General features: G+C 39.1%; 1 protein-coding gene across 1 annotated transcript in view; it reads left to right on the top strand.

The window, feature by feature from the left end:
• The window catches only part of ubr4 (ubiquitin protein ligase E3 component n-recognin 4), a 188,233-nt gene that overhangs the window by 32,733 nt on the left and 140,621 nt on the right, over positions 1–14,879 (top strand). The window contains 2 exon segments of the mRNA XM_028807429.2: positions 5,165–5,266; positions 13,764–13,864. Coding sequence (XP_028663262.2) covers positions 5,165–5,266; positions 13,764–13,864 — 203 coding nt within the window.

Genomic DNA, 14,879 nt, shown 5'->3' with positions numbered 1-14,879 from the left:
ACAGCAGTGTATAGGGAATTAACACTAGAATCCCTGAAGCCTATGAAAAAAACTTGTAATTCCGGCCCATCTTCAATTCCTTTGTACCTCTCCATCAGCGTCTTTTGTTTTATAAATGTGTCGATCAGCACAAGCAGCAAGCAGCCTGCTATCACACTCCCTTGACGGAGCACATCTCAGGCAAAAAGTACTCCCAGCTGAAGGCTTATCATCTGCATGTGAGTTACATGGAGTTGTATAGGGTCAATAATACAGTATATTGTTATTTGGAATACATGCATTTCATGTGTGATCTGTGTCAATAAAGATCTGGGTAAGTATAGGATGAAAGGAAATGTTGAACACATACCAAAAGCAGAAACTTTTTCCATGTTATACTAATAATGACATGACGTGTATAATGTGTGAAGACTTTAGTCCAAACATCAAATAAACGTGCACTTTTATTCAAGAATATAAAGTTAAAAAAAAAAAACAAAAAAAAAACATTCAATTTACTTGTTGCTGTCAATTATACAAAACCAAGCTCAAATGTCAGTTGATAGAAAGCTAATACATATTCCTGGATGGTGCAGAGGTACTGTATAAGCTGCTGTCTTATAATTGAAAGGTTGCAGTTTCAAGTCCTGACGCTTCATGTTTTGAGTAGTGACCTGCTCTTATTATTATTATTACTATAATATAATAAAAACATACATTTGATTTGAGTGTGTAAAACCTGGTGTAAATTTTGGCTACTTGTAAAAGTTTTATTCTCTGTGATGTTCATGTGGTACAACGAATTTGCGCCTCCCACTCTGAGTTGATGCCGTTTATCTCCAATCTCCAAGAACAGTGATGACCACAGTTGGTACTATGATTGATGCCTGCTCAGAACAATTTGTTGTACCGGCAATCAAAGGTATGATGTCCCATGACAGCTATCAGACTGGACAAAGGCAGAACCATAACAGAATACAGCTTCTTCACATTGCTTTCGCTGGCTAATAGACTGCTGCACAGCAACACAATTCTGCTCTGCACCATAAGTAAAATAGGACTTCCACCTGCAGCTAAAGTCACCTTAGTACACGAGTAATTCATTATGCTAGTGTTTAGATCTGGCAGTGTAATGCTGATGGTATATGCACCCAAAAAAAAGAAGCCTATGATTTCAGTCTGTAGCATCTAATGTAAAGTTTTGCCCCCACCCCCCGATCTTGCCTATACTCCATGTTTATGGTGCATGATACTGAAAATGCAGACCGACTTCTCACAGTACAGGCATTACATTACTTTGGTTATATTCTTGAATAAAAAGGGCTTGAGTTTTTTTGATATTTGGACTAAAGTTTTCACACTTTATACACTTCATGTCATTATTAGTATAACATGGAAAAAGTTTCTGCTTTAGGTATGTGTTCAGAATTTCTTGCCTCGCATTTCCTTTCATCCTACACTTACCCAGATCTTTCTAGACACGGAACACACATGAAATGCATATATTCCAAATAATGATATACTGTATTATTTACCCTATACAACTCCGGGCACCTCACACGCAGATAAGGAGCCTTGGCTTGAGCTGGGAGAACTTTTTGCCTGAGTTGAGCTCCGTCAATGGGGGGTGATGGGTCAGCAGGCTGCTTGTGCTGATCAACACTTTTACAAAACAAGACGTTGATGGCGAGGTGTAAAGGATTATAAAGTGGGCCGGGATTATGAGTTTTTTCGTAGGTTACATGGATTCTAGTGTTAAACAAAGGACAACCATACTAAGAACGTAAGGGTGTGGTAGATATGACAATTTATCCTGAAAATCTTATACTACAGCGGAAGTGAGCACAGAAACCAGACACAGGGGCTGAATCATCATGGTCTCTCTCAAGCAGAAGTTTCATGGCAGGGAGTTGTTTCAACATGTTTTGTCTTCAGTAGAACTGCAAATGGACAAGGTTGTGGAATAGAAATGCATTGGTTAGCTATGGTTACTTCCCTTTGAAATGGGAAGATATCCAGCATTGCTATCAGTGCAGAGTTGAATGAAAATACTAGGAACCTGGTACACTTATTTACAGTCTGGAGAAATCTTATCAGAAGTGGTCTTCATGGTGGAGTTGTAAGCAAACAGTCATTCCTCCAAAGTGAAAGTAAAGCCAAGTGACGCATGAAAACTTCTGTATTGGGGTGCACAAAAATTGCAGCCGGTGCTCTGTACTGATGATTCAAAATTTGAAAGTTGTGGCTGTAACATAAGTTTGTCTACCAAAAGGCTGGAGAATCGTACACTGATGAATGTCTGCAGGTAACAGTGAAGCGCAATAAAGATTCCTTGCAGTTTTGGAGCAACATTTTACAAACAGAGTTGGTAATTTGATCCAAATTCATGGCCCTTCAAAGGTGAAAGTAGGGATTCCCGGACTTTTTTATTCCCGCATTCCCGGGAAAACGGGAACGGCCAAGCTCGTATATATAGCGTGTAAAAATCGATCAAGAAATAACAGAGTTATAGTTGAAAAAAATTAAGTGGCACGGTTTTTTTGGCCCACGGTGTTGTGTGTTGCCGATTAATTCAGTCAACAACAGACCAGCAGCAGTCAATCTCCTGGCTGACTGAGCACAGTGGACTGGGAGGAGTCTGCAATCTGCAGCGCACGAATGCCAGGACGGGGCAGAGTTCATTGACATCTGGTGCTGTTGACAGCTTTGAACAGCAACTTGAAATTGCAATGCGTCAGTCTGTTGCATCCACATTATCTGTGCTAAGAAACTTACCATCACAGAATGATGACAAGAAACTGGATGCATCAGTAAAAGCTGAAATGGCGGTGGTTCAGAGCAACTGCAAGCGCGGGCATTGTTTTGAACAAGTGTATCGGTATTTGATGATTGTGCCGCCTACTTCAGTGGAGGCAGAGCGTGCTTTCTCAGCGGCTGGCGTACTCTACGCGAAGGTACGCTATCACCTGGACGACCGCGCGCTCGACACGTTGTGCTTTCTATGCTCTTATTACCGCAACTAACTAGATACATGTACTAATTTGACAGCATGAACTGCTTGTAGTTAAGGTTAGTCTTTTATTGGTGTCAACATATTGCAGTAGCTTTATTAAAAATAAGTGTTGCTCGTTCTAAAACCGTTCACATGTGAGATGCCCGTGCACCGTGTCATTCCCGGGAATGACATGCGGGATTCCCGAATTCCTGGGAATGGATTCCCTAGGTGAAAGGAATTAGCAGATTCTTATCCTGTATCAATCATCCTGTACCATCTGTTGGGTCCCAGCTTCATTCTGAAGCATGACAAGGACCCAAACCTCCAGCCAAAATCATAATCTGTCGAAGTGAAAAGAGCAACAGGGAATCTTGCAACAGATTGTATGGTGCCCACAAGCTCTGATTTCAATAGAAGCACATAAGACAGCCAAAGTCCACAGTGGATCTGTGGCAAGTTTTCCAAGAAGCTTGGAAGAACCATCCATGCAGGTACCTTCAGAGACCTCATTCATATGTATCTAAGAGAGATTCCATGGTTTGAAGCAAAGTGTGGTACTTTTTACAGAAATTGCCTGGATGATGATGTTTGATTAATAAAAACTTTTTTTTTTTTTTTCAGTTTGCAGCATTTTTTTTTCACAAGTGCCTAAGACCTTTGCTCAGTACTGTATTTACAGCTTCATGCAAAGGTTTGGACACCCCTGACCAGATTACATATATTATTGACAAATAAGGCAAAACTGAGTAAATAAAACTTTTTCTATAAACAAACTTAAACAGTACACTTTTATACAGTTACTAGCTGTGTAAGCCTGTGCTGTAAAAAAGCACAGGATCCTAGAAACTATTGAAATGTCAGAAAAAAAAATGAAATGTAGAGATGTCAGGTAATCGAAAGGAACTACTCTGGGCATCTCTCTCCTAGGAGGTTTCGTGTTGCAGACATGTTCGCATCATTTGTGCATTAGCGGCTAAGCAACTGTCCTTCTTCGGAGGTTCCTTTTACCAGCGTGCTCACCTCGTTTGTGTATTAGCGGTGGGTGGAAAAGTGAAAGGGATAGCGTTTTGCTGATGTGCTCTCCTTGCTTCTATATTAGCCTCTAAGAGAGTGACTTTTTCTTCGGAGGTTTCGCTTTGCCTACATGCTGGCCTTGCTTGGAGCCCTTACTCCAACTTCACCTCTCACTTCCGGGGTGGACAGACACACACACTTCCACGTGTTAATGTTTATTTTTATATAATATATGATTTATTTGATTAACAGAAAACAAATTAAAAAGATAATAGTAATAAATAATAAGGAATTGTCAACTGGTGACAGTTCCAGAGCCTAACAACTTCTTTGACTCTTCACACATTGTGCAACACTTAATGATTTATGAGCCTTTATGAGTAACTGACTAATAATCTTAAAGTTAAACTAACTGATACGTACAAAGCAGGGAGTAGTTGTAGAGGGTATTAAAGTGCTTCCAGCTAGTAATTTCCACAGTCCAAAATATTAAGAAACAAGTGAAGGGGATCCGTGTAGTTCAAGGCGAGATCTGGAAGAACAAGAAAACTTGCAGATAGATCAGTTTGTGCACTGTTCAGGAAGAAAATGTGAAAACCGCCATATGACTGCAAGGGACTTCTAGACGGGTAAGCTGAGAAAGGAGCTGCGGTAAACTAGTGTACTGTGCAGGATTACATTAAAATTTGTTGCTGCTGCAATCTTTTTTAAATAAATAAAAAAAACACATTCACCACTTACTGCCATGGTTGACAACCAGTCTCAACCACTTTTATTAAATTCTTAGTGTTTTTTAGTATTACACCACTGATTAATGGAAATGTTTTTTCCCCATGAACTTTCAAGACTAAACATGCATTTGAAAATAAGTGTGCAAAGGGCCAGTTTTGATAGTTACCTTTCTTAATGTATAAAACATAATGGCTATACGTGTATCTTATTTTAATTATACAGTTAAGTAGTAACACTTGCTTCAAAGTTTTTCTGTACTTTTTATTCTTTTATTGTGTATATTGAGTAATTTCAACCTTTTTAATAAAAAAAAAAAAAATTTTCTAAATGATAGTTAACTAAAATGTCCTAGAACTAAATTTCAGAAACCCTGGTCATGGTAGAGGAATGCTGACATAGAGGCAATGCTAAACTTGAATTTTGATGGTCTTTTGTCTTCTGCAGTGGTCTTGATGAATCTGTCCTTGAAGAGTGCTTGCAGTACCTAGAGAAGCAACTGGAAAGCAGCCAAGCACGCAAGGCCTTGGAGGAATTTTTTTCAGAAAGGTAATTTTTATGTTTTTAAATGGTGCTCAGTGGTGTTATCAAATATTTATAGTTAATACTAGTGCTGGGCGGTATACCGGTTCATACCGAAAACCATTTTTTATTTTTGTTATGAGGGATTTTTCTTATACCACAACACCGGTTTAAATTGCCTAAACGATGTTCGGAACATGGCACAGCGGGAAACTGTTCAGGGGGGGACCTTTTTCACTGCTACACCGCTAATCATATAAAATGGAGTACATGCGTTAGTGGAAGTGTTGCGTGGGGGCTCTTTTTCACTGCTGCACCGCTAAATAGGCATGCAATGGAGTATATGTGGTAGTGTAGGTATTGCGCGGTGAAAATGGACAGAGAACATTCTGAACTGAAGCTGTAGCTGACGATAAAGTTTAACATGATGACATAAAAGAACTTTGGCCACAAAAAAGTAGTCGCGTCTGTTGCCTGGAGATACTTTGGTTTTAAAAGGTCGGATGTTGACCATTATGTTCAAATGTGTGAATACTGTTTCTATACTACTGGATAATACTGCAAGCCAAGTTGTACTTGTTTTATTTTTTTTCAATACAGTGTAATTTACCTGGGTACTGTGTAATAGTGTGACGACATGTTGACTTTATTCTCGCCGTTTATGTTGAGATTAAAGTCGACATGTTGACTTTATTCTCGTAATTTGTCATTAAAGTAGAACATCGTTACTAAACTTCATTGTAAAATCTATATATATAATTCACTAAGCCGACAGAACAAGCAAGACAACCATGGGATACGCAAGTAAGACAACCATGGGATTTGCATGGCATAGCCACACCCACCAACTCAGAGACCCGCCCACCAATGCTAAGACCATGGGATACGATGACAACTCACAGAGCCACGCCCACCAACACAGAGCCCCGCCCACCAACAATTCACTAAGCAGCCGACCATGGCACACGCCGACAACAGTTCGAGTGAGAGCAAAAGCATTTGCCAAGAATGGTTTCATTAATCAAGAACGAAAGTCGGAGGTTCGAAGACGGTCACATACTGTCATAGTTCCGACCATAAACGATGCCGACAGGCGATCCGGCGGCGTCATTCCCATGACCCGCCGGGCGGCCAACCAGGTAACCGAAGTCTTTGGGTTCCGGGTGGGGAGTATGGTTGCATAGCTGAAACATAAATGAATTGATGGAAGGGCACCACCAGGTGTGGAGCCTTTCGCTTAATTTGACTCAACACGGGAAACCTCACCCGGCCCGGACATGGAGAGGATTGACAGATTGATAGCCCTTTCTCGATTCTGTGGGTGGTGGTGCATGGCCGTTCTTAGTTGGTGGAGCGATTTGTCTGGTTAATTCAGAAAACGAAACAGACTCCCGCCTGCTAAATAGTTACGCAACCCAAAAGCGGTTGTCCTCCTCTCCCTCTGCGCCCGAGCGTCGTCCAGCCCCGTCCCTCGCTTTGGGAAGTGGATGTGCGACAGCGGTCCTCCAGTTTTCAGTCACGGACAATTGTATGTTGGTTCGTAGCATGCATTGTTGCAATGTTACTTTTCTTGGTGGTTTATTAAATTACAGATTTTTCAAATGTTCATTTTTTCCCCTGTGCTTAAAAATCATAAAATAGGCGGCGTGATTATGCGGCGTAGGCTAGTGATTATTTAATTTACTAGATTTTCTGAAACCCCGTCATAAGTTATATAGCACATTAAATTCTTTGTGTTAAGTGTACCCTGAGCCATGTTAAATTGGTACGTGCTTCTTAAACTGACTTCCTCTTGTACTGAGGAGGTGCCGGCAGCGATCACCCCACAGAATACATTCTCACTTCATGATATTCCTTCTCCCTGAACATTTAGAATGCTAAGATAAATACTTGATATAATTTTCATGATGAAATTCATTAAAGCATGTATTAATCATGTGGGGGCACGGCGGCATGAAGGTTGCACTGCTGCCTCGCAGCAAGGGGGTCTCGGGTGTACCCTGCCTTGAATTTGCATGTTTTTCTGGTGGGTTTACTCGGCGTGCTTCAGTTTCCTTTCAAAGTCATGTAGGATGTGGGGTTTTGTTATGCTATATTGACCTTAGTGTATGTGTTGCTCGTATTTGCACTGCAATGTGCTGGCGTTCAGGATTTGCTCCTGCCTCGCACACAATGCTTGCTGGGATGGGCGCAGCCCTGAATGGATGGCATAATTAAACATGAATAAAGAAGATTTTTTTTAAAGTTTTGAACACTCCATTGGCTAAGTTTATAACTAGTTTTAATTTCACAAAGACGTTTATCATGTGGTGATTGGTTAGATGGAGAAAGAAAAAGGAAGGATAGGAGCTGAGGGTTTTGTACGTCAGACAGACAGCACGCATGCAATAAAGAAAGCCCGCTCAGAAGAACATCCATTGAATTCTGTGTTCGTGTCTCCGACCACCAGATCACAAACCCAACATTTACACAATATTTAAGTTAAACCTGTGCGATACCCATTCATACATCCAGTTTTTTGGAGCCTCGTCACACCTGCCATAAAGTTCTCTACACTGAACATACACCTAGGGAGCCCTTACTGCGAGGGAGTAGCACTACCGCCACACGACTGTGCATGTTTAATACATGCTTTAATGCATTTCATCCTGAAAATGCTATCAAGTATATATCTTAGCATGCTAAATTTTCAGAGAGCAGGCATAGCATGAAGTGAATGGTTTCTGTGTGGTGATCGCTGCTGGCACTGCCTCTTAGTGCGGAGGAAGTCAGTTTAAGAAGCATAGTGGTTAACAACTGGGTCGGGAAACACAACACAAAAGCATTTAATGTGCTACATTAACTTATGACGGGGTTTGAGAAAATCTAGTAAATTAAACATTGATTTTAGGATGAAGTTTAGTTTACGACATTCTACTTTATTCTTGTAGTTTATTTTATTATTAAAGTGGAAATGTAGACTTTAATCTCAACATATAGTTTGTTTTTTTCTTCCCTGTGTCCGTATTTTTTTTTCTTCACTGTGGCCCTAATACGATTCCGTAGGGCTATAATACAAATAGCATTATAAATACAAGTTGCAGTTTTATTATTTATGTATATAGCTTAGCTTGAAGTAAGGTCCATATTAATGCAATTTGCCTAAATGATGGTTCAGTTGGTAAAGATGTCATCAACAAGTTGCACTTGTTTTATTTTATTTTTATTTGGTGATTACTGTGTAATGCACCTGGGCTTGAAGTAATAGTGCAACTTCTAGTAATAATACTATTATTTATTTTATTATTATTTATTAGTGTAAATATTATGCAGTTTAATGATGGTAAAGTTGTTTAAAAACTCACTTTGACGTGTCAGTGGACAGAAATTGTTAACATTAACAGAATGTGTAGTTGGTTTACAAAAAATATTTACTATTTATTCCTTTTGTAAGACATGTTCAGTGCAATACAACTTTTGACAAGCACCTCTGGATATTTTACTAAGTCTAAATGCCTCTTTGGATGGTTTCAAATATGTTGTCAAAATTATAGTTTAAGTTGTTTACAAAATTTGTTCAATAAAAAGATTCTATATTTTGACTGCATCTGTCATGCAATGTGATTCCTTCTCTTCATTAGTGCCACCCCCTTGAAAACTGTCACTTTATGGGGCCAAGCAAACCTGTATTAATACTTGTGTGCATATTAAAATGTTTTTTTTGCACAATGTACAATGCCCATGACAGTGGAATAGGTTATTCTTAGCCAGTCTGCTGCAGTAATTGCAGTGGAAAATGTGGTTAACATCCACTCATGCATGGGAAAAAAAATACTGTTGAATACCGTGAAACCGGGATAATTTAGAAAAATACCGTGATATAGAATTTTGGTCATACCGCCCAGCACTACTATCTATCTACCTATCTATCCATCTGTATATCTATATCGTTTATATCGTTATATATCAATGCTTATAACGAGAATAAAGTTGACATGTTGACTTTATTCTCGACATTTCCACTTTATTCTCATAGTTTTTGTCATTGAAGTAGAATGTCGTAAACTAAACTTCATCCTAAAATCAATGTTTAATTTACTAGATTTTCTCAAACTCCTTCATAACTATTGTAGCACATTAAATGCTTTGTGTTAAGTGTTCCCCAACCCAGTGGTTAATCGCTACGCGCTTCTTAAACTGACTTCCTCTTCACTAAGAGGAGGCACAGGCAGCTATCACAGCACAGAATATTCACTTCATGATATTCCTGCTGTCTGAAAATTTAGAATGCTAAGATACAGTTAGGTCTGTAAATATTTGGACAGAGACAACTTTTTTCTAATTTTGTTTCTGTTCATTACCACAATGAATTTTAAATTAAACAACTCAGATGCAGTTGAGGTGCAGACTTTCATCTTTAATTCAGTGGGGTTAACAAAACGATTGCATAAAAATGTGAGGCAACTAAAGCATTTTTTTAACATAATCCCTTCATTTCAGGGGCCCAAAAGTAACTGGACAAATTAAATAACTGGAAATAAAATGTTCATTTCTAATACTTGGTTGAGAAGCCTTTGCTGGCAATGACAGCCTGAAGTCTTGAACTCATGGACATCACCAGATGCTGGGTTTCCTCCTTTTTAATGCTCTGCCAGGCCTTTACTGCAGCGACTTTCAGTTGCTGTTTGTTTGTGGGCCTTTCTGTCCGCAGTTTAGTCTTCAACAAGTGAAATGCATTCTCAATTGGGTTACGTTCAGGTGACTGACTTGGCCATTCAAGAACTTTCCACTTCTTTACTTTAATAAACTCCTGGGTTGCTTTGGCTGTATGTTTTGGGTCATTGTCCATCTGTATCATGAAACGCTGCCCAATGAATTTGACTGCATTTAGCTGGATTTGAGCAGACAGTATGTCTCTGAACACTTCAGAATTCATTCGGCTGCTTCTGTCCTGTGTCGCATCATCAATAAACACTAGTGTCCCAGTGCCACTGGCAGCCATGCACGCCCAAGCCATCACACTGTCTCCACTGTGTTTTACAGATGATGTGATATGCTTTGGATAATGAGCTGTTCCATGCCTTCTCCATACTTTTTTCCTGCCATCATTCTGGTAGAGGCTGATCTTGGTTTCATCTGTCCAAAGAATGTTTTTCCAGAACTGTGCTGTCTTTTTTAGATGTTCTTTAGCAAAGTCCAATCTAGCCTTTCTATCCTGTAGGCTTATGAGTGGCTTGCACCTTGCAGTGCACCCTCTGTATTTACTTTCATGCAGTCTTCTCTTTATGGTAGACTTGGATATCGATACGCCTACCCCCTGGAGAGTATTGTTCACTTGGTTGGCTGTTGTGAAGGCGTTTCTCTTCACCATGGAAATGATTCTGCAATCATCCACCACTGTTGTCTTCCGTGGGCGTCCAGGTCTTTTTGCGTTGCTGAGTTCACCAGTGCTTACTTTCTTTCTCAGGATGTACCAAACTGTAGATTTTGTCACTTGTAATATTGTAGCAATTTCTCGGATGGTTTTTTTCTGTTTTCACAGCTTAAGGATGGCTTCTTTCACCTGCATGGAGAGCTCCTTTGACCGCATGTTGTCTGTTCACAGCAAAATCTTCCACATGCAAGCACCACATCTCAAATCAACTCCAGGCCTTTTATCTGCTTAATTGATAATGACATAACGACGGACTTGCCCACACCTGTCCGTGAAATAGCCTTTGAGTCAATTGTCCAATTACTTTTGAGCCCCTGAAATGAAGGGATTGTGTTAAAAAATGCTTTAGTTGCCTCACATTTTTATGCAATCGTTTTGTTCACCCCACTAAATTAAAGCTGAAAGTCTGCACTTCAACTGCATCTGAGTCGTTTCATTTAAAATTCATTGTGGTAATGTACAGAACCAAAATTAGAAAAAAAGTTGTCTCTGTCCAAATATTTATGGACCTAACTGTAAATACTTGACATCATTTTCATGATGAAATGCATTAAAGCAGGTATTAAACATGTACGGTAGTATGGCGGTAGTACTGCTCCCTTGCAGTAAGGGGTCCCCAGGTGTATGTTCAGTGTAGAGAACTTTATGGCAGGTATGACAAGGCTCCAAAAAACTGGATGTATGAATGGGTATCAAACAGGTTTAACTTAAATATTGTGTAAATGTTGGGTTCGTGATCTGGTGGCTGGTGACACAAACGCAGAATTCAATGGATGTTCTTCTGAGCGGGCTTTCTTTATTGCATGCGTGCTGTCTCTGTCTGACGTAACAAACCCCCAGTTCCTATCCTTCCTTTTCTTTCTCTACATAACCAATTACCACACGATAAATGTCTTTGTGAAATTAAAGCTAGTTATAAACTTAGACCATGGAGTGTTCAGAAATATCTTTGTTATACATGTTTAATTATGCCAACCATTCAGGGTTGCGCCCTTTCTGCAAGGCAGCAGTGCAACCTCCATGCCACCGTGCCCCCACATGATTAATACAATATGATTAACATGGCTCCAGGAACACTTAACACAAAGCATTTAATGTACCACAGAACTTATAATGGGGTTTGAGAAAATCTAGTAAATTAAATATTCATTTTAAGATGAAGTTTAGTTTACGATGTTCTACTTTAATGACAAATTACAATAATAAAGTCAACATGTCGACTTTAATCTCGACATAAACGGCGAGAATAAAGTCAACGTGTCAAGTTTATTCTCGTCATAAGTGTCAAGATTAAAGTGGAAATGTCGAGAATAAAGTCAACATGTCGTCACACTATTACACAGTACCCAGCTACATTACACAGTAATGAAAAAAAGTAAAACAAGTACAACTTGGCTTGCAGTATTATCCAGAAGTATAGAAACAGTATTCACACATTTGAACGTAATGGTCCACATCCGACCTTCTAAAACCAAACTATCTCCAGACAACACACATGGCTCCTTTTTTTGGCAAAAGTTCTTCTGTGTCATCATGTTCAACTTTATTGTCTGCTATAGCTTCAGTTTCGGAATGTTCCTTGTCCATTTTCACTGTTCAATACCTCCACTATCACATGTACTCCGTTGTATGCGTGTTTAGCAGTACAGCAGTGAAAAAGGTCCCTCCTTAAACATTTTCCAGCTGCACCACGTTCCAAATGTTGTTTAGGCTATTTAAACCGGTGTTGCGGTATAAGAAAAATCCATATCATAACAAAAATAAAAAAACGGTTTTTGGTATGAACCGGTATACCGCCCAGCACTAATAGATAGATATTTATATAGGTATATAGATAGATGCATACAGTGGTTATAGAAAGGAATCGCCCCCTTCGAAATATTCCCTTTTTTTTTTTTTTTTTTTTTGCTTTACAACCCTTAATGAAAACGCACACAAAAAATATTTCTTCCATCTTCCATCCATTACTTACTCAATGCAACCAATAACATCCAAGTGAAAGATATCACAGCTACAATTCAGAAAAAATTATAAAAAAATCAAAAACAAGACATACTGAGATTAATAAAGAATCACCCCCCCAATGTCAATATTTTGTTGAACCACCTTTTGCTTTAACGACAGTCTTGAGTCTGTTGGGATACTTCTCTATCAGCTTTGCACATCTAGATTGAGCAATATTTGCCCACTCTTCTTTACAGAACTGTTCAAGTTCAGTCAAATTGGATGGTGAGCATTGAGATCCCTGAGATCTTTTGAAAGTGGTTTGCCACCCATAGTCAGTTGTTTGCTGTTGCACTACCAAGCAAGGGAATGCTCCAGGAACATCTGTTTTTATGCTTCACTAATCACACTGATTACTATTGATCACAGGTGGAAGGAAGCCAGTAACCATGGTCTGCAATGGAAATGGTGGTTACTTACACCTGATTGAGTTTACAAGTATTGTTTCGGAGGGGGTTGATTCTTTATTAATCTCAGTATTTTTTAAAGTTCTTCTGAACTGTAGCTCTGATGTGTTTCATTTGAATGTTATAGATTGCATTGAGTAATGTAAAGCTGGAAAAAATATTGGTTTGTGTGTTTTCATTTAAGGCTGTAAAGCAAAAAAAATATAGGAATATTTTGAAGGGGGTGATTCTTTTCTATACCCACTGTATATAGATAAATTTATAGAGATATATTTATAACTCGCCACCTTAAACACACACAAAAATTAAACAAGAAAAAAAAATGAGTGAGCTAATAAGAACTGTCACTTTACAGCAGTTAAGGTGTACTGCTGTAGGTGTGAAGAAGCCCCAGACGTATTTCTGCTGAATAATTAATTCCTTGAAGGTACTCCATGCTAGTGTGTAATAGCAAATAGATTCCTAGAATGTAATTATTAGAAATTTTAACAAACCAAATTTGTGACTTGTGTGATTTCCTCATTACCCCCATACTTAAATTTCTAATTTAAAGTTGTATAAACAATATCATTAGACAAGCTATGATTGTTTTGATGGCTGTGTTAATTTCGTTATGGTACCTTAAACATGCCTTCCTGACAGAGCAATTCTTTAGATAGATCAAGTATTGACCAGACTTTGTTTTTTCTGTTTCTAATAGTGGGGAGCTTGTTCAGATTATGATGGCCACTGCCAATGAGAATTTGTCTGCCAAATATTGCAACAGAGTACTGAAGTTCTTCACTAAACTCTTTCAGCTGAGTAAGTAGAGCCTTGGTTATTGATGACATTGGTACTGCGTTTTATTCATATATATACACAGGTCCATAAATATTTGGACAGAGACAACTTTTTTCTAATCTTGGTTCTGTACATTACCACAATGAATTTTAAATGAAATAACTCAGATGCAGTTGAATTGCACACTTTCAGCTTTAATTCAGTGGGGTGAACAAAACGATTGCATAAAAATGTGAGGCAACTAAAGCATTTTTTTAACACAATCCCTTCATTTCAGGGGCTCAAAAGTAATTGGACAATTGACTCAAAAGCTATTTCATGGGCAGGTGTGGGCAAGTCCGTCGTTATGTCATTATCAATTAAGCAGATAAAAGGCCTGGAGTTGATTTGAGATGTGGTGCTTGCATGTGGAAGATTTTTGCTGTGAACAGACAACATGCAGTCAAAGGAGCTCTCCATGCAGGTGAAAGAAGCCATCCTTAAGCTGCGAAAACAGAAAAAAACCATCCGAGAAATTGCTACAATATTACGAGTGGCAAAATCTGCAGTTTGGTACATCGTGAGAAAGAAAGCAAGCACTGGTGAACTCAGCAACGCAAAAAGACATGGACGTTCACGGAAGACAACAGTGGTGGATGATTGCAGAATCATTTCCATGGTGAAGAGAAACCCCTTCACAACAGCCAACCAAGTGAACAACACTCTCCAGGGGGTAGGTGTATCAATATCCAAGTCTACCATAAAGAGAAGACTGCATGAAAGTAAATACAGAGGGTACACTGCAAGGTGCAAGCCACTCATAAGCCTCAAGAATAGAAAGGCTAGATTGGACTTTGCTAAAGAACATCTAAAAAAGACAGCACAGTTCTGGAAAAACATTCTTTGGACAGATGAAACCAAGATCAACCTCTACCAGAATGATGGCAAGAAAAAAGTATGGAGAAAGTGTGGAACAGCTCATTATCCAAAGCATAGCACATCATCTGTAAAACATGGTGGATGCAGTGTGATGGCTTGGGCGTGCATGGCTGCCAGT

This window comes from Erpetoichthys calabaricus, chromosome 8, assembly GCF_900747795.2.
Source record: "Erpetoichthys calabaricus chromosome 8, fErpCal1.3, whole genome shotgun sequence".
In the NCBI taxonomy this organism is placed as follows: Eukaryota; Metazoa; Chordata; class Cladistia; order Polypteriformes; family Polypteridae; genus Erpetoichthys; species Erpetoichthys calabaricus.
This window is presented reverse-complemented; position numbering and strand designations above follow the sequence as displayed.